Source organism: Acipenser ruthenus, chromosome 3 (assembly GCF_902713425.1).
Source record: "Acipenser ruthenus chromosome 3, fAciRut3.2 maternal haplotype, whole genome shotgun sequence".
Taxonomy (NCBI): domain Eukaryota; kingdom Metazoa; phylum Chordata; class Actinopteri; order Acipenseriformes; family Acipenseridae; genus Acipenser; species Acipenser ruthenus.
The window spans coordinates 40,117,748-40,138,577 of record NC_081191.1 but is presented as its reverse complement, the minus strand read 5'-3'; the positions used below and the strand labels follow the sequence as shown (position 1 = coordinate 40,138,577).

General features: G+C 40.7%; 1 protein-coding gene across 1 annotated transcript in view; it reads right to left on the bottom strand.

Annotated features, from left to right (window-relative positions):
- LOC117394874 (integrin alpha-9-like) overlaps nucleotides 1-20,830 on the bottom strand; it is a 150,185-nt gene that overhangs the window by 88,993 nt on the left and 40,362 nt on the right. Inside the window, exons 14-15 of the mRNA XM_033993550.3 lie at nucleotides 19,431-19,585; nucleotides 10,518-10,678 (exon numbers count right to left, since the gene is read on the bottom strand). Coding sequence (XP_033849441.3) covers nucleotides 10,518-10,678; nucleotides 19,431-19,585 — 316 coding nt within the window. The remainder of the gene's footprint in view (nucleotides 1-10,517; nucleotides 10,679-19,430; nucleotides 19,586-20,830) is intronic.

Genomic DNA, 20,830 nt, shown 5'->3' with positions numbered 1-20,830 from the left:
ATTCCGGTCCTGGAGGGCCGGATCCCTCCTGGCTTTTGTTCCAACTGTGTTCTAAATTACTTAATTAGACCAATAATTGGTAATAATTGGTCCAATTAAGTAATTTAGGGCAAGGTTGGAACAAAAGCCAGGAGGGACACCGGCCCTCCAGGACCAGAATTGTGCACCCCTGCTTTAGATCTTTAGGGCAGGATTTTCAAAAAAAAGGGTTATTGTATTGACCTCGTGGTATAGTAACAAGAGCTTTAGTAGCAAGTGATTTTCAAACAAAATGTGTTAATTAAATCAATCCGTTAATGCTTTGAAATTGAATTTGAGTCGATGAACGCATTTCTCGTTAAAAAGCTTAATTGTCGCAGATCACTTACATCACTTCCTGTTTCAACGACTAAATAAGGGGAACTTGTTAATCAAAATGCATGCTAATGAGATCAAGAAAAATGAATGGAAGCATAATTCGCTGTTATGGAAACTACTAGTGTACAGCGAGACGGCTCTCCACCAGCGAGCAGCAGCCAAATGGAAATGAAATAAAAAATAATGGGAATATCTATATAATTGTATAATTTGTAAACATTTAAAATTGCATATTTTGTCTTGCAGAATGTACATTTACTTAGATAACGTCACATATACAATGCTGATTTATCTGGCACGTGGGTGAAAATCGGATGAGACAGATTTAAAAAAAAAAAAAAACTTTTCAAATGTAGTTTTTTGGATGGGGCGGGGGGTAAGCCATCTATCTATATTGGTTGGAATTTATTTACATCTACTTTTGTATGTATTTTAGTATGTACGATTGTAGGCTATAAATAAATACGTTTGAAGTGTCATTTGTGTTTGTAGTTGTTAGTTATTATACATGTATACCATGTATGTAACACTTCATTATACATTTATTAAGCTTTAAAATTATGATAGAACTCCCCAACCCAATACACAATTTGTTTATAGTTAATTGTTCGGTGAATTCTTTTAATCATGTATTTTCTCTGATACTGTTTACAGTGCGTGTATGTATGTATGTATGTATGTGTGTGTGTGTGTGTGTTTAATAGAGAGAGAGAGAAAACATGCATGTCTCCAGTCATATGTGGTTTTCCCGATCACGTCGCATTAAGTTCTAGCCAAAATTGTAGATATTAATTACTGCCATAGCCTTATCTTTTTGCCTATTGATTCGCCCCATTGCCACTGTACTTTATGCATCCATGCATCCCTTCCTGCAATGTCATCGGCAGTGTGTTCCAGGCTTAAGGTTACAAATTGTTAAAACAAGTGAACAAATCTCATTCATAACCACAAGCATATAAAAGTCTAAAATATTTTTATAACTACAAATATTGAATTATCTCGGTAGTCTCTGTATCGTCTGCGTCACGGACGCGGTCTGTTCAATTTCTGTTTCAAGGTGAGTTATAGTCTTTCGTGAATTAAAACCCTCCTTTTCCAAGTGCAAATTAACTCCTGATAAATTATGACAATTGTGACAGGGCGAGGAGCCCTGTATATGATTATTTGTTTATTTTTAGAACAGGGTACCCCTCCGCCCCTGTGCGATTATTTTGTATTTGTTTTGTTGTAGTAGTATTTGAATTATTATTGTTATAATGATTATTATGATGTATTATGTATATAAAGGTCGGTGAATAGCCGAGCGTGTTGTTGATTTGAATGGATGTTGTGTTATTTAAAAATACAATGTTTTCTTTGTTGTTGTTTGGTTTGGATGTGGTCTGGCTGATGCGATGGTAGCAACTCGTATCTGCCAGACTTCTCGTGAGAATGTGGCTGGTGCCGTTTATTGAATTATTGTTTAAGTGTTTGTAATTATTTTGTTAAAATCACCTGCATATAAGCCTGCAGCGCTCTCAGTTCAGGGTGGGTGTTCGGAGGAGCGAGCGAGAGAGGCGTGTAAAATAAAAATAAAAAAAAAAGGAATAAGTACGATCAGTGCGATCAGTGAAGGCTACTGCCCAAACTGATCACAGTATTTTGTGTTTGTTATTTTGTTTTATTTAAAACCTTTATTTTGCTCTGTGAGCAAGTGTTTTTATTTGTATATTTTATTTATTTTTGTTATTTGTGAAAATAAAACCGCGAAAAACAAAAGAAACAGTCGCAAGAAACACTGCTCGTTAAGATTTTAACATTATTCTGTAAAGCAACATAATTTTGGAAGTTAGCATGATTATTTTATTTATTTATTTATTTTTTATTTAGTCGTCGCCAATGATTTTACCCCAGTTTTCTCCCCAATTTGGAATCACCAATTGCATTTTATTAATCCCGGTTCACCGCTGCAACCCCCCGGCGACAGCCGTTTAAGATTGCACTAGTTACTGGTACACCTGGTGGCCCCTGCTAGAAACACTGGTGCTTGAGATGAAAAGCTTGAAAACCACTCCCCTAAGGAATGCAAACTGATTGGAACAATCAACAAGGTCTGAAACAGGTAGGTTTTGATAAAAAAAAGTGTACAAGGCTAGACAATGGAATAGTGTATTGAATAGACACCAGTGCACGATTAAAGAAATTGGACTGTCAACAATGTCTGCTTTCTAACTGATACAGTAGTGTGTACTGAAGACTAAACAGTGGAATAGTGTAGTAATAAGATACAAATGAATTATATTTGACAGTAAAATTTAACTTAGTTAAGGGATACTGCTTTTTGTAAATAAACAAAATCTATGCTCCGAGAGTATACCTCTTTAACTCTTGTATAAGAACATGCCACTAAGTATCTCAACCTTCATATACTGAGCATCAAAAGAAATGTATCACTATTATAACACATTTATTTTCGAAAAAAAATAAGGTATATAAATGATGGACATTGATGAAATGTTTTTGGTTTCTTTTTAATCACTCGATCATTCATCCTTGACCATGACACGCTTGAGTGACTATATCTGAAACATATGCACTTAATCACCTAATTAGTGAGACAGTTAATTGGACACTGGATGTGGAGTAATTTCAGTTGTTGAATTGCAAGCATGAATAAAAGCAATAAAGAAAATCACAGAAAACAAAACAATATGCCACGTCTGTCAAGACAACAGCGTCTTCGTGCAATCGGCATGTTGGAGGCTGGACTAGGGCAGCATACTGTGGCTCGCCGTCTTGGGTGCTCACAGTTGGCAATTTCAAACCTGGTGAGATGGTATAACCAGACACACACTGTCAATGACAGGCCACGAGACCAAGAGTCACAATACCTGCCCAAGACCGACATATCATTTTGCAGCATCTTCGTGATGTCAATTGTTAAACAGCACAATAAAAAGTCACTGCACCTGCTCTAAAACAGAGTTTGTCATTTTGTGATCACATCGAGTGAATTTTATCAAAATATAAGTGATAAGTTTCTTTTGATGCTCAAATAAGATTATAAGAAAGAACATAAGAACATAACAAGTAACTACGATGTAATAGGTATTACAGAAACTTGGTTGTCTGAGAGTGATGGAGACGAATATAATATTAGTGGGTATACACTGTATAGGAAAGACAGACAGAAGAGGCAGAGGGGTAGCGCTATACATAAGAAATAGTCTTGAAGCCCAGGTGTTAAATCTGGACGAAGAAAACAACGGCGAATCAATATGGGTCAGAATAATGGACAAAAATTCAAAGGGCATAATAATAGGAGCATGCTATAGACTGCCAAATTCAGCCGCCGAGCAAAATAATCTGTTATACAATGACATTAGAAATGCATGTAGCAAAGGAGAAGCCATACTAATGGGGTATTTCAACTTCACCCATATAAAATGGGAAAACCCGGAGGGGAGCACGATGGACAAAATTGAAATGCTGGAAATGACAAATGACTGCTTCCTAACGTGATTTGTCAAGGCACCGACTAGAGGGGAGGCATGCCTTGATTTAGTCTTTTCAAATAACGAAGACAGAATAACTAAAACAGAGGTCAAAGAGCCATTGGCAAACTCAGACCACAACATGGTCTCATTTGAAGTGATTTTTAAAACCCAAAAAGTAATGACTAAAGGTAAGGTTTACAATTTTAGAAAGGCAAACTATGACAGTATGAAACAGAGACTAACAGAAGTAGATTGGAGTATAATAGAGAAAACATCCACGGAAAAAGGATGTCTGTTTTTTTTAAAAATGTAGTACCAGAGGCGCAAAACAGTTACATCCCAAAAGTAGACAAATCTAAATCTAAAACAAAATGGCCAAAATGGTTTAATAGATCAATAAAAAAAATATTCAGCGAAAAAAGGCACTTTACAGAGCGTTTAAAATGGACCAAAAACAAAGTACACAGAAAGAGTACTTGGAACTGCAAACATCAAGTGAAAAAGGAAGTTAGAAAGGCAAAGAGAGAGAGAGAAAATGAACATTGCTAAGGGGGCTAAAACCAATTCCAAAATGTTTTTCCAATATTATAACAGCAAGAGAACATTCAAAGAGGAGGGTAAATGTCTAAGAGCAAAATCATAGATGAAGAAAAAAAGGATACGGACAACATGCCCCACATGTCAACCTGTTCCTATCCTGTTTTATATAACTTTAGCATAACCGAGGCAGAAGTGTTAAAGGGACTAGGCGCTCTTAAAATAAACAAATCCCCTGGGCCGGATGAGATCCTCCCAATAGTACTCAAAGAAATGAAAGAAGTTATTTACAAACCGCTAACCAAGATCATGCAACAGTCTATTGACACAGGGGTTGTACCGACAGACTGGAGAATTGCAAACGTAATACCGATCCACAAAAAAGGGAAACAAAACCAAACCAGGTAACTACAGACCAATAAGCCTGACTTCTATGATATGTAAACTTATGGAAACTATAATAAGATCCAAAATGGAAAATTACCTACATGGTAACAGTATCTTGGGAGACAGTCAGCATGGTTTTAGGAAAGGGAAAGCGTGTCTAACTAACCTGCTTGATTTTTTTGAGGATGCAACATCGACAATGGATCATTGCAAAGCATATGACATGGTTTATTTAGATTTCCAGAAAGTTTTTGACAAAGCCCCGCATAAAAGAGCAATCCTCCAACTGAATGCCACCTCTGTCACCAACTCACTTAAGTGTGCCCGAGCTGCCTCTCTCTCCTCTGTCCTAATTCTCCTCGACCTCTCTGCTGCCTTTGACACTGTTGATCACTCTATTCTACTATCATCTCTTGCTGACCTGGGGATCTCTGGCACTGCTCTGGCCTGGTTCTCCTCCTACCTCTCCAACCGCACTTACCAGGTAACCTGGCGTGGAGCAACCTCCACACCTCACCCTCTCTTGACTGGAGTCCCCCAAGGGTCAGTCTTGGGTCCTCTCCTGTTCTCTCTCTACACCCGCTCCCTGGGCCCCCTCATCGCATCCTATGGTTTCTCATACCATTTCTATGCTGATGATGCTCAGATTTTCCTCTCCTTCCCCACCTCTGACTCCACCATCTCCTCCCGTATCTCTACCTGTCTGTCTGCTATTTCCTCCTGGATGCACTCGCATCACCTCAAACTCAACCTCTCTAAATCTGACCTCCTTTTCTTTCCCTCCTCCTCCCCCTCCTCTGATCTCTCTATCTCTGTTCCTCTGGAATCTACCACACTCTCTCCCTCTTCCTCAGCTAAAAACCTTGGAGTCACCCTGGACCCCTGCCTCTCTTATTCCCAGCACATCTCCACTCTGGCACGCACTTGCAGATTCTTCCTGAGCAACATCCGAAGAATCCGACCCTTCCTCACCAACTATGCTACCCAGCTCCTGGTCCAGGCCCTGGTACTCTCCCGCCTAGACTACTGCAACTCCCTCCTGGCTGGCCTCCCTGCGTCCGCCACCCGTCCGCTCCAGCTCATCCAGAACTCTGCTGCTCGCCTGGTGTTCTCTCTACCTCGCTTCGCCCACGCTACTCCACTACTCCGCTCGCTCCACTGGCTCCCGATCACCGCTCGCATCCAGTTCAAGACTCTTGTACTAGCCTACAGATGCCTTGATCAGACTGCACCCAGCTACCTCCAGACCCTCATCTCTCCCTACACCCCCACTCGACCTCTCCGCTCCGCCTGCACTAGAAGACTGGCTCTACCTCCGCTACGCTCCCCTGCCTCCCGAGCCCGCTCCTTCTCCACCCTTGCTCCGCAGTGGTGGAACGACCTTCCTACAGATGTCAGGACTGCCCAGTCCCTGACCACATTCCGGCGCCTCCTTAAGACTCACCTCTTCAAACAGCACCTGTAGAACTCCTCTGTTGTATCCTGGGACACTATCACCCTTCATTTAAATATGCTTTATTTTGCTCTTATCTGCCCCCTATTTTACTGCATTTAATCCTGTACCTCAGAATATTGTAATCTCCCAAGTGTTTAATCTGTAGTATTTTGTACTTAATCATATCCTGATGTAACTATCACTACTTAATCATATCCTGATGTAACTTTCACTATTATCTGCTGTATTATTGAATTGTGGTTTGTCACACTTGAGAATTATTGTATTTCTTGTTCTTATTGTATGACTTATATTGTAACACTTGAATGTATTTGTATTTGCTTTCGATTGTAAGTCGCCCTGGATAAGGGCGTCTGCTAAGAAATAAATAATAATAATAATAATAATAATGCAGTAGGGATTCAAGGAAATGCATGCACATGGATTAGGGAGTGGTTAACATGTAGAAAACAGAAAGTACTGATTAGAGGAGAAACCTCAAAATGGAGCGAGGTAACCAGTGGTGTACCACAGGGATCAGTATTAGGTCCTCTGCTATTCCTAATCTACATTAATGATTTAGATTCTGGTATAGTAAGCAAACTTGTTACATTTGCAGACGACACAAAAATAGAAGGAGTGGCAAACACTGTTGCAGCAGCAAAGGTCATTCAAAATGATCTAGACAGCATTCAGAACTGGGCAGACACATGGCAAATGATATTTAATAGAGAAAAGTGTAAGGCACTGCACGCAGGCAATAAAAATGTGCATTATAAATATAATATGGAAGATACTGAAATTGAAGAAGGAATCTATGAAAAAGACCTAGGAGTTTATGTTGACTCAGCAATGTCTTCATCTAGACAATGTGGGGAAGCTATAAAAAAGGCCAACTAGATGCTCGGATATATTGTGAAAAGTGTTGAATTTAAATCAAGGGAAGTAATGTTAAAACTTTACAATGCATTACTTTATTTACTATTTATTTCTTAGCAGACGCCCTTATCCAGGGCGACTTACAATTGTTACAAGATATCACATTATTTTTACATAAAATTACCCATTTATACAGTTGGGTTTTTACTAGAGCAATCTAGGTAAAGTACCTTGCTCAAGGGTACAACAGCAGTGTCCCCCACCCGGGATTGAACCCACGACCCTCCGGTCAAGAGTCCAGAGCCTGCATTGCTAAGACCTCACCTAGAATATTGTGTTCAGTTCTGGTCACCTCATTACAAAAAGGATATTGCTGCTCTAGAATGAGTGCAAAGAAGAGCGACCAGAATTATCCTGGGTTTAAAAGGCATGTTGTATGCAGACAGGCTAAAATAACTGAATCTATTCAGTGTTGAACAAAGAAGTCTACGCGGCAATCTGATTCAAGCATTCAAAATTCTAAAAGGTATTGACAATGTCGACCCAGGGGACTTTTTCGACCTGAAAAAAGAAACAAGGACCAGGGGTCACAAATGGAGATTAGATAATGGGGCATTCATAACAGAAAATAGGAGGCACTATTTTACACAGAGAATTGTGAGAGTCTGGAACCAACTCCCCAGTAATGTTGTTGAAGCTGACACCCTGGGATCCTTCAAGAAGTTGCTTGATGATATTATGGGATCAATAAACTACTAACCACTGGACTGTGTGGTCCAGTGGTTAAAGAAAGGGGCTTGTAACCAGGAGGTCCCCGGTTCAAATCCCACCTCAGCCACTGACTCATTGTGTGACCCTGAGCAAGTCAGTTAACCTCCTTGTCTTTCGGGTGAAATGTAATTGTTAGTGACTTTGCAGCTGATGCATAGTTCACACACCCTAGTCTCTGTAAGTCACCTTGGATAAAGGCGTCTGCTAAATGAACAAATAATAATAATAATAACAACCAAACGAGCAAGATGGGCCAAATGGCCTCCTCTCGTTTGTAAACTTTCTTATGTTATTATGTCCTCAACAAATTGTTACATGCATTGAAAGGTAAAGACAGTATTTTGCTCCACTACAGTAATACATACAAAAACAAATAACCCAAAAAAGATGCATACATAAATACCTTCTTAATTATTCACTACCAATGATACTGTCCATACTGCCTTTACAAAGGGTAAAGACCACACAGCACATGAAGCGACATCTTACAATTTCATCACAGCCATGTACAGTATATGTCTAACTCAAAGAGTTCTCTGACACAGAATCAGGCATGAGAATGTGTACTTCCATTATAAGTACACCACAGACCAGTTCCACAAGTCCCAACAAATCAGTCTCCTTACTTTGAACTTTTGCTACAGTAATAACTATAGCAATGTTATCAGCCAGCACAGCAATCCACAGATTTTCATCACATAATATTACAAAAGGTCACTGGCTTCCCCGCTGTGGGAACCAGCTGCTTGGCTACCCTCCCACAACGAACTGGGAGGGAAACTGAAGCCCCTGAAACACAAGAGTCAATCTGTGGATCATAACAGGCATTGCATCTCCTAATTAACCCCAGAGGTCAATTAAACTGGCCCAATTTGCTCCGAAGAGGCCAGCCGCTAAGTCTTTCAGATTTATACTAAGAACTGCAGTCAGTAAGACCACAATTAAAAGCCTGTAATGTGAAGAGTTGGCATCTGCCTCACCCAGGGACAAGCTCCTATTTGAAATCGTCCTGTTTGCTACCATTGCTTCAACTGTGCATGTACATTTTCTGGGTTTCCACTGCCCAATTTACTTTATGTAAAATGGTCCTTTTAAAAAGAGGTTTCAGTTATAATAAAAAAAAACACATTGTATTGAAAATGTTTTTTTTTCCATTTGACTCAATTTGGATAAAGCAGGGTTGACCTGGGTGACAGATGCAAGTACACAATGTGTGTATCAATGCCCCGGAAGCAGCTTGTTACTGATGTTTCCATCCAAGCTTATCTGGATTGAACTGTCGGCAAGATTTTTTAATTAGACCAAATGTTTCTACATCCCTGCTGCAATCTGACTCATGCTGTGTCTCAACCAACAAAAATATGGCTAAACAGAATAAACAGAAACGTTCCTTGCAGAAGTGAAACCTTCACACAGGCGTGACTGTTTGTTATTGCGTCGGCTCACGAACGGCTGTCAAGCATTTTGTGTCGCTCAACCTGGGTCAAAGCGTGTCAACCAACATCCTGAGGTGGGTCACTGGGACCCGGGTTAACCCAGGTCCGACCCAGGTACGTGGTTTCACACTACGCAGGATTGTGACCCAGTTAGTCAGGACCCAGTCTCGATCCGGGTAGGAGTGTCAGTGTGAAAGGGGCTTCTGAAATGCTGTGAACTACTACACACATACTGCTAGCTTCAAATGATGAGTACATTTTGGAATACCAGAATTATTTCTTATGTTTTCAATCTCTGAATTGGCAGAACCTAGTGGACCAACTTCAGGCACAGAAGCCTCCACATTAGGAGGCTGAAACCTTAACAAATGTTAGACAAGAGCTCTTTCTTGTCTTTGTATGAGAAAAACAGCCCTTAAACTGAGGATCCATTGTACACATCAGACCTGGCCTGTTGGAACATTAATCAGTTATTGTGAAATTATTGAACATTTGATTAATCTTTGCTATTTATTTTACTGAAAGATTATAACCACTATTATTGTTTCTGAAAGGCATCTAAATCTAAAACCACTGCTTGCAAAGTGCCAAGTAATTAAACTGAGCATCGGAACATTCCTTTAATTCAGTCCCAAATATATTGTGGGAGAGAGTAATTAAATGAGTACAAGATGGAAAAAAGCCCAAAGATGGAAAAAAGGCAGAGAAAAAACAAGAAAAAAGTGTGTGAGAGAAAGAACTTGGGATAAAGTCACAATTATAAGCATGAGATAGTAATCATCATTATCATGACTATTTAGCCAATAAACAATAATTTAAAGTGTCATTATTGTCCCACATTACATCAATGCATTATTACTTGGAAATCACTGAATGTGAGCTAAAGCAATCTTTGAAGAAATGCCTTCTGGCATAAATTTGGGGGGAGATTCTAACCCATGACTATGAAGAAGGATGGCAACCAATAGAAGTTTATCTAACTTCCAATATATGTACAGCAGGAAAGCTTAATGGCTGACTAAGTAATCTATGGACAACTATTCAAACAATTTAGTTCAATCATCTCTGTTTAAAAATAATACTGTACTTGACGAAAATAAATTACCCCGCTGTCACCTCCAGTCAGTAGTATCTTTCCATACCCTGCAACAGCTAAAAACAGTTATGATCTGCAGATATTAAAAGCACAATACAAGGGGCACAATAAGCCACAGGCTCTGTCCTGCCCAATACACTTACCCGGACGTAAGCCATGTAGTGCCGGCACTTCTCCTCGTTGTAGGAGAGCTGGATCTGCTCGTTCACGTGACTCGTCAGCTCCCCGTTCAGCGTAAACACCACTCGGGACTGCTGCCCCTTCTCTCTCTTTGTCACATCTGCTGTCAGGTTGTAAAGCAGCCCTATGGAAAACGTTGGAATACGTTAGCATAGAGGGCAACGTCACTACTGTGCGCAAAAAGTATAAATCAGGTATTACATTTTGTTTCCAAGGGAATCCTGGGGGAACCCTTCTGAAAAATTGTTCTGCCAGAAAACTTTAGTACCCTTTACTAAATATTTCTGGAAGTTAACAATGTATTGGATTTATAGGGAAATTCACATGATTTCCATTACACGAGAGTAGATGTTAAAACTTCATGCTGATTTGAACTCGGCTCTCGCCAAGATAAGCACCAACTAAGACGTAGCTTTACAGTAAACTAATGTGATCCATATGTGTCTCCCTCCATTTACGTTTCCTTCCATATGATGATGTAGATATCCTTCTGTCTGGTGTTAATGGCTGAAGTGTAATGCTGGCTCCAGGGATCAGCTTATTTTGCCTCCCTGGCGCATCAGCACACACAACGGCTGCGATGCTGGCTCCGGGGATCAACCAAAGTGCGGCCTCCCCAGCGCATCAGCATGACAACCGTCTGGATTGAGCTAAGTAGGGTACATCTCTGGGGTTTTCAAGTGGGCACCTTCCATCCTCAGTGTTTCGTCGACTAGCCCACGACACCTCAAGAGGGCTCGACGGTGATTCTGGCGTCCCAGCATCACCCCCCTCCGTCCCCCACTCAACTCAGCCCAGCTTACTTACCTGTCCCCAGCCAGAATCTTTCCGTCTCAACCACAGCCAGTTGCTGCTCCTCTCTGCTGCTTCAGATAAGTTCTTCACTGTGCGACGCAACTCTTGGCCACTGAATCCGACGTCTCTGAGAAACCGGGTTGTAGAGTGTGCCACAAATCCTCGACAACCCACTTCCACTGGGTAAACCCGAACTCTCCATCCTCGCTGTTCCGCTTCAGTGGCTAGTTGAGCATACCACAGTTTCTTCCTCTCATACGCCTCATCTACAGCATCCTCCCATGGCACTGTTAACTCTACCAGGTGAACAAGGCGTGCTGATCCAGACCACAAGACAATATCTGGTCGAAGGTTAGTGGTGGCAATCTCAGGTGGAAAAATAAGCCGTTGACCAACATCTGCCAGAATATTCCAGTCTCTAGCAGCTTCCAGTTGTCCTGGGCGAGGATTGGTTTTAACACCTTTTCTTGGTGGTTGCTCTCCTGGGCGGAGGAATGTTGTCTTTTGTGTGTAATGTTTTGATGGAACAGGTGGCAACTTATTGGTCATGTTACGCTTGTTTTCCAATGCTACGGCCAAACATCGCAGCACCTGGTCATGGCGCCAAGTAAACCGTCCTTGGCTAAGAGCCACCTTACATCCTGTCAAAATGTGCCTTAATGTTGCAGGTGATGAACACAAAGGACATGAGGGATCCTCTCCTACCCAGAGGTTTAGGTTCTGTGGTGATGGGAGAACATCATATGTTGACCTGATGAGGAAACTGATCCTGCTCTGTTCCATTGACCATAGGTCTTGCCAGCCAATCTTGCGTTGTTCCACACTCTCCCATCTCATCCATTCTCCCTGTTTGGCCTGGGAAATGGCCTTTATACACCTCATCCTCTCCTCCTGCTTTTGCACCTCGTTGACTACCAGCTTCCTCCTTTGAGCTGGGGCCGCCTTGTGCCATGTAGGAGGAGTTGAACTGAAACCAAGACCCCCTCTTCCATGCTGAACTTGCCCCATGATATCACCAATTCGAAGGGCAGCCTTTGCATCTTCCACAGCTTTCTTTGCCGCCCACTTTCTTCCAGTTTTCAACACAGGTGCTGCCTCCCTTACGCATTTATCGCGTGACTCTACTAATGTCATTTCCAGTCTGACCTTGGCGCACTTAAACTCCTCGGTTAGAGCAGAGACTGGTAGCTGCAGTATTCCTTTACCATAAAGTCCCAAGAACAATATTAAATGTCACAACAATTAATAGATTTCAATAAAATAATGTTCAATTATTGATAAAATGATAAAGGCAGTTGATCCAAAGGGGCTTGTTTGTGTTACAGTAGTTGCCAAGGGGCGATAGTTAAAGAAGGCTCTTACAGTGGCTCAAATAAATGCACTCAGGCAGTGTTTACACAGCCCTCTACAGAAGGTCACAGATGATTTTAAGTATCCTCCAAAAGCAAAAGGGCTCATTAGGATTTTCTGAATCCCATTATCCCACATTCATTTCTGAGCTGGCCCTCAGTTTTCTGAATGGAGTGTGCTTTCAAATGACTCATAGAGTTGTTTCATTAGAAGCCCAACATTTGCTTTCAGACTGAAGACTGAAGTCTTGCAGCAGGACACACACACATGCACACACACACACACACACACACACACAGACACACACACACACACACACCCACACACACACACAGTGTGAAATGATACCCGAGAGTAAATAAACAATGTGTCTGACAATATTCCAAATATTAAAAGGAAATAAAAGCCTTTATATGATGACATCAACCACTAGTCAATTCTGCAGCGTGTTATATTGAAACATACACAAGACTTTGAAGATTAAATAACAAAATGTTTGCAGTGGTGTTGCAGGAAAGCCACTGTATTGGAATAGACTTTTGGTTTGCTGTAATTTACTATGGGTAATTACAGCCTCCCCAATGCTTTGTCATGGTTCATTGTGCTTTGCAAAACTCTTACCATGGCATTCAGTATTGTTTAAAAATTTCATGAGCTCCCTGTGATGTGCAAAATAGAAATTGGCAGCACTAAAAATAGCCCAAGCTCTCATGTGGCCTGTTCTAGGAGGAATGTGCATTGTGTCATTTTGAGAAACAGCATTCAGAGTGATTCAGTGCGTGCTCTGGAACCCATAAGGATCTCATTAGGTGTAATAGTATGATTTCATTTGTTTTTTTAATCTTTTCTAATACCTTGAATAATGTTTAGTTGTAAAGTACTGTATCCTTGTTCACTGTTGGATACCATGGTCAATCCAAAGATAAACTGTTACTGAACAGGCTGCAGGGTTTTAAACAACGCCTTATTTTTCTGCTTTGTTGTACATATTCCTGCATTCTCTTTTTTCAAAATAATTTTGAATGTTTTGATATTTTTTTAACATATCCCTAGCCATTAATCAGTTTTGACCAGTTATTTTCGTTTCACATGGCTTATGCATCTGGTCTTCTCGTCAATGTCTTCTGAATTCACAGCACCAGTGGCTTCAACCCATCCTGTTCAATCTGAAACATTTAATTGGTTCCTGACTCTTCTCCCAAAGTTCAGCATTTTGATTGGTTCATCTGTCCTACCTGCTCGCTCTGGCGCAGGTTCAGCCTTACATTTTAATTGGAATGTTACTTTGAACAACAACTTAATTTACAATCATTCTACATGTAGAGGCTGGGATTTCCTTATATATTGCAAGGGAGTGGATTCAACCGTACGTTTTTGTTTGTTGTTCTTTTTAATTGAAAACCCAGACTTATTGGTTAAGTGTTTCTGGCAATTTCCCAGGCAGGCTACAATTACCTTGGTCCATTCTAGAGTCTAGCTACTCCAAGCAGTATATTCAAAATTGACCACTGAGACGTCAGGAACCAACTAACTACAATGAAGCTTAATAACATGCAAACTCAAGCTGTGCAGCAAAATTGCCATGCTCATTCTTTACGTACTGTAATTCATATTTTTCAATGTATAAAACACCCAGTACACAGCTTATCTGGAGTGCTGGATGAACCAATCAAAATGCTGAACTTTGGGAGAGGAGTTGGGAACCACTGGAATGTTCCTGACTTGACAGGTTGGAAAGAAGTCGCCGATGTGAATCCAGAAGACATTTTGGCTGGAAGATCTGATGCATAACCAATGTTAAACAAAAATGACTAGTCAAACTGATTAATGACCATGGATATGTTTATAAAATTAACAAAACAATCACAATTATGTTGAAAAAAGATACTGCAGGAATACGTACAACAAAGCAGAAACACTTTAACACACTGACGTTAGGCATAGTGATAGCATTAAAAAATGTGTAGCATGTTTTTCATAGATAATTTTTTAATTAATAAGAAATTAATTTAGCTATTTTACGAGTTGTTTTAACATTGTATTGATTTGTGTGTTACTTGTGTGGACATAAAGAAAATCTTATCTTCATAAACACATGGGTGACACCAAGTACATACAGTACTCCTTGAATATGTTCTGTCAACTGAAAGAACTATGGATTAATAGGGTACTCCATGAGTGTAGTTATTCCATAAATGAGGATGGTGGAATAACCAATGAACCCCCGAGGGGTGCAAAAGGGTTGTTACAACCACCCTCATGAGTGAAATACACCAAGCACTCCATCATGGACTATTCTGTATATAACAATGTATGGAAACAAAAATATGTTTCATCCTAAATTAAACAGCTATGGTATACATGAAGCCAGCTAGTCCCTCAGTGCAATGGCTGCACTGACCGAAGCATCTATCAACGTATCATGACAAGCAACAGACATGTGGCCCATATTACAGAGAGTTTTAACACTGGGTGAGACACACCTATTTCCAATCAAATAATGTATCTGGAGCAAAGCATAGGTCATTCTATAATTTACTGGTCAGTTAGTTTATAACTGGAAAGGAAAACGCCAACAGTAATGTTATTTTGAGAAATGTACTACTTGTCTATGAAGAGGATGCTCAGATCCAACTCATTCCCTGACACGTGGTTCTTTATTTTTTCCGTTTGTTTGTGCCAAATAAGTTTAAAAAAAGAAGGTATTTTCTTCCCTTTCAAGGAACACATTGCGTAATGCTTCCTTTTGCTTTTTGGTTGCTTACCAACATGTAAACTAGAATGTTCACAACTTCAAGCTTCACAGTGCAGTAACTGTTACTAAAAATCAGCTGAGGAGGCTAATTAATACAAAAGTCAAGGTTGGGTTTTATACAGTAATAGCCCATTGATTCTCAGGACACATGCTAAATAAATACTGACAGAAAGTTAAGATTAGAAGAGGAGTTATTTATTGTCGTGTTTGGTGTCGTGACTACTCCAGCGAAGAAAATGTGCTTGCCTCATTTGCCAAGCATTTGTTGTGTGGCGGGCTTACCTCAAAGCGACATGTGATTTTTCTTCACTTAAAATGTTCAGTTAGTGTTGATAGTGGTTGCTAAGCAAAAACCCTAATCCAAGCATTCGCAGTCACATAATTGGAGCTCCAGTTGCTAAGCAGATGCTCTGTTACTGTGAGTTATAAGAACATAAGAACATAAGAAAGTTTACAAACGAGAGGAAGCCATTCGGCCCATCTTGCTCGTTTGGTTGTTAGTAGCTTATTGATCCCAGAATCTCATCAAGCAGCTTCTTGAAGGACCCCAGGGTGGCGGCTTCAACAACATTACTGGGGAGTTGGTTCCAGACCCTCACAATTCTCTGTGTAAAAAAGTGCCTCCTATTTTCTGTTCTGAATGCCCCTTTATCTAATCTCCATTTGTGACCCCTGGTCCTTGTTTCTTTTTTCAGGTCGAAAAAGTCCCCTGGGTCGACATTGTCAATACCTTTTAGAATTTTGAATGCTTGAATCAGATCACTGCGTAGTCTTTTTTGTTCAAGACTGAACAGATTCAATTCTTTGAGCCTGTCTGCATACGACATGCCTTTTAAACCCAGGATAATTCTGGTCGCTCTTCTTTGCAGCAATATCCTTTTTGTAACGAGGTGACCAGAACTGAACACAATATTCTAGATGAGGTCTTACTAATGCATTGTAAAGTTTTAACATTACTTCAACACATTTCACAATATATTTGAGCATCTTTTTAGCCTTTTTTTATATATTTAACCTGTCTGAACTTAGCAGGTTATGCACTACCGAGTCAGTGTGTGTAAACAGTGCAGGCTACTTCCTGTTCGCGGGGAGAGTCATGGATGTCAAGTCTCATGGTTAACCCGTGAAACTCACGGTTTTTCACAATTTTGAGAGTCTCACGGCCATGCAATGGATTCTCATGTTTGTGTATAAGTTTGTTATTGTTTGCAAGGCTGCAAAACCCTTTATACATGATACAGCAGTAAATCCAATACAACTGTCCAAGGGTGTGGTGTACCCAGACTATTTGTTTGTTTTGTTATTTTATTTTGTCTCCACAAAAGGAACGAAAGCAGAAAGTATTTTGTTTTCATGACTAGCTACAGTTGTGTTTTTTTTTATTTTTATTTTATTATTATTTTTTTTACGTATTCGTGCCCCCTCCTCCAAACAAAATCTAGTGGTCTAGATTAAGGTTTTTCATCAATCCCAAGGTTTTTCAGCAGGGGTCTCATTGGTATGAACACTCAGGGGTTGTCATGTCGGGAGAGTGCTGTCTGACCCCCACATGACTGCGGTTCCAACTCTGCCAAAGTACGGCCTTGTGCTGATACAGTCATTTTGCAAGTTTAACCTTGCTTTAGGGCTCCCGAGTGGCGCATCCAGTAAAGGCGCTCCGTGTGGAGTGCAGGATGTGCCCTATAGTCTGGACGTCGCAAGTTCGAGTCCAGGCTATTCCTTTGCCGACCGAGGACAGGAGCTTCCAGGGGACGGCGCTCAATTGGCCGAGCACCGCCCGGGGGGAGGGAGGGCTAGGTTGGCCAGGGTGTCCTCGGCTCACCGCGCACCAGCAACTCCTGTAGTCTGGCCGGGCGCCTGCGGGCTTGCCTGTAAGCTGCCCGAGAGCAGCGTTGTCCTCCGACGCTGTAGCTCTTGGGTGGCTGCATGGTGAGTCCGCAGTGTGAAAAAAAGCGGTGAGCTGACGGCACACACTTCGGAGGAGAGCGTGTGTTCGTCTTCGCCCTCCCGAGTCAGTGCAGGGGTGGTAGCGGTGAGCTGAGCCTAAAAATAATTGGCCATTCCAAATTGGGAGAAAATAATAAAATATAATTGGCAACGACTAAATACAAAAAAAAAAAAAAAAAACCTTGCTTTGGCTATATTTATGCTATATAACAGAGGTGGCTAAACTGCAACTCGCGAGCTGCATGAAGCTCTTGGGCAGTTCAAGTGCGGCTCTTGGTGAAATGCTGGGAGACGCACACTTGGCGGCTCGAGTGAAATGAAGAAAGAATAATAAACAAAAACGAAAAAGAGAGAAAGGAAAAATAAACACAACAAGTTTATTATTTGTGTTCTCTGTATTCATTTGTGTTAATTATTCTTTCTTCTCTCTCGTTCTCTCTCTCTCCTGTTTCTTTGAGCCTGCATGTTCACTGCAAGGCTATTTCGTCACTTGTTGACTTTCAACACCGCTCAAATAAACGTCAAATTTAACGTCAAATAAAATTTTGACCTTTGACCTTGAATTGTTGAGCTTTGACCTCACTTGAACTGTCAGTACCAACATGCACGATCAAAATCAAGGTTGGATACTGATGTTCACACCATCCTCTAAGTTTGTACCAAAAAACAGCCTGGGATCTTGATGGAATCAGAAGGTATTCACTCATTACAATATGTCATTGTAGTTTCATAGGTGATACATATAGGAATGATTGGAAAGGAAAAACAACTTGCTCAACTTTTAATAATGTAATAACACTGGCACAGCATGAGATGTGAATGGTTATGATTCATACACATAGTGGAAAGGCTGATGTGATGAGGTAAGTTCACATAAATGGCAAAACTTGCAACATTATTACAGTTTATATTGACTAAGTTGATGACTTTCTTGAGCACTGTTGTTGCCTCCTGTTGCCATGGTGGGGGTCACCAACAGGAGGATGTGGTCTCTTCTCACAACAAGATGTCTGGATGCCGTGGGAATGAAAAACTTTGTGCTGGTCCAGCAGGATGCAAAAACTTTACTCTGATCTCATCACTTTCTGGCAGACGTTCTTCAACAAAAGCCAGCCATCATTTGCCATTGTATTCGCATGCAACATAGTTTGCAATATCTTCCATCAGGATAAGTTGTCAGGCTGCTAACTTTCACAGTTTTTCCCACATCCTGGGCAGAGTGATCCCTCACAGTCAATTCTGAGAGGGATCCAGCAACAGGACAGAAGGAATCAAACTGGTGTGTTCCTGTTATCGTCAATGATGCATTGAGCAAAGCTTGCAAAATTTCTCCTCAGTGTTGACTTCATCTGTTGTGATGCATTCAAAATGAATGCTGGGGAGAGCATCCCGATCCATCACAGGCCCCTCTTTCCCATGGCTTGTTGCAAAGAAGTGCCATTCTGCTGGCATTCCGAAGTCTTGCTGGTGATATGCAAGGTTGATGACATTTTTTCAGTTCTTATACTGCGAAGCAGCACCATTTGAGAAGTAAAACAGATATTTCACCTCAATCTTTGTTTTCAGATATGCAAGGAGCCTCTTCACAAATAAATGGACAGCAACGGTGTCTTGGGTCTGGCAATGTAATGAGTGACTACCTCCTGATCCCATCAAGATCCCAGATGATTTTTGGTACAAACTTAGATGGTGTGAACTTCAGTATCCAATCTTGATTTTGGTCATCCATGTTGAGGCTGACAGTCCAAGTGAGGTCAAAGCTCAACAATTCAAGGTCCAAGGTCAAAGAGCACTTTCATGCAATAGTTTACTTTTTACTGTAGCATTAACAATAAACAAGTCATTGTTACTTTTATGTCATTGGTCTGATCTGGGAACCATTCAAATATTTGGTGACCTCGCACATAAAAACTGTTTGACCTAGAGACGTGAAACAAAATGGGTCAGGTCAGAAACCTACCTGAAGTGATTCATTTGACATGGACCGACCCATTGTGGTGCCACTGAAGATCTTTTGATAAGGGCTTACCTATCTGTCCGGGCACTTGTTTTCCTCGGAAGCGCAGGCAGGCTGAGACGTTGAGGCAGTTGAGGTGCTGGGAGCCATCGTGACACTGAGGAGCCGTAATGTTGATGGAGACGGGGAGGAATATCGAGATGTCAACCGTGATGACAGGCCGGGCCCTGCAGGGGAGGAGAAACACATATAAGAACATAAGAACATACAAAAGTTTACAAACGAGAAGAGGCCATTCAGCCCATCTTGCTTGTTTGGTTGTTAGTAGCTTATTGATCTCAGAATCTCATCATGCAGCTTCTTGAAGGATCCCAGGGTGTCAGCTTCAACAACATTACTGGGGAGTTGGTTCCAGACCCTTACAATTCTCTGCATAAAAAAGTGTGTCCTATTTTCTGTTCTGAATGCCCCTTTATCTAATCTCCATTTGTGACCCCTTGTTTTTTTCATAGATTCCTTCTTCAATTTCAGTATCTCCCATATGATATTTATAATGCACATTTTTATTGCCTGCGTGCAGTACTATATGGACAATCTATAGACGCTATAAAATACCAAAAGCAGTACTTACCAATAAGTAGTTATGAATTAATGCTACAATAATATCTCCATGATCGCAGTATAATAACTTTTCCTAACAATTAGCCCTGTAACTGAAATTCGTAAATACTTGAATACCAAATACTGTAGGTGTCATGTGTCTGCAGATGTTCATAATATTGGACCATATTATTTACTTATATTATATACATATACATTAAATAAGGGGTCCTCTTTTTTCTATGTGGCATACTGATAACATTTGACAGCGAACTCCTATAGATGTGATATTATATGTACCATGTACAGTATATTGAACATGATAAAACATGTCATATTCTCTGGTCATTCAGTGCTTTGCATTGCATCCCATTATCGAGACACTTAGCCACCCAGCCACCCTGTTGATGAGATCCTTTTCCAAGGATGAGAAAATATCAGGATGATGTAAATTACACAGGCGTGGCTGGTGCTTTAGTTAGCTCAGGACATTTGTTCACTGTTAATGTCAATTCACTGCACAAAAGGAGTCTGTTTCTTTTTTTCCAGTGAACTCCCTTCTTGAAGCTACAGTACATGAACATGAATTGAAAATAAGCTTTATGTTCATTGCTTCATCGTGTAGTTATTTGACCTGTAGCTTCACCTATAATTTTAAATGCACTTCTATTTTGTAGTCTTCTATGATTTTTTTACTGCTGAGATTTCCTGACAAATTAAAATGTGTCAACAGGCTTGAGCACTCATTCTTGCTTGATCTATGTGTTCCAGATGATGCTGACGCCAATTATGTATGTTCTGTGACATTTCTAGGTCAGAAAACAGATTTGTCTGCTGTGTTTAACCTAATTTCCAGAACAATAACTGCGTTC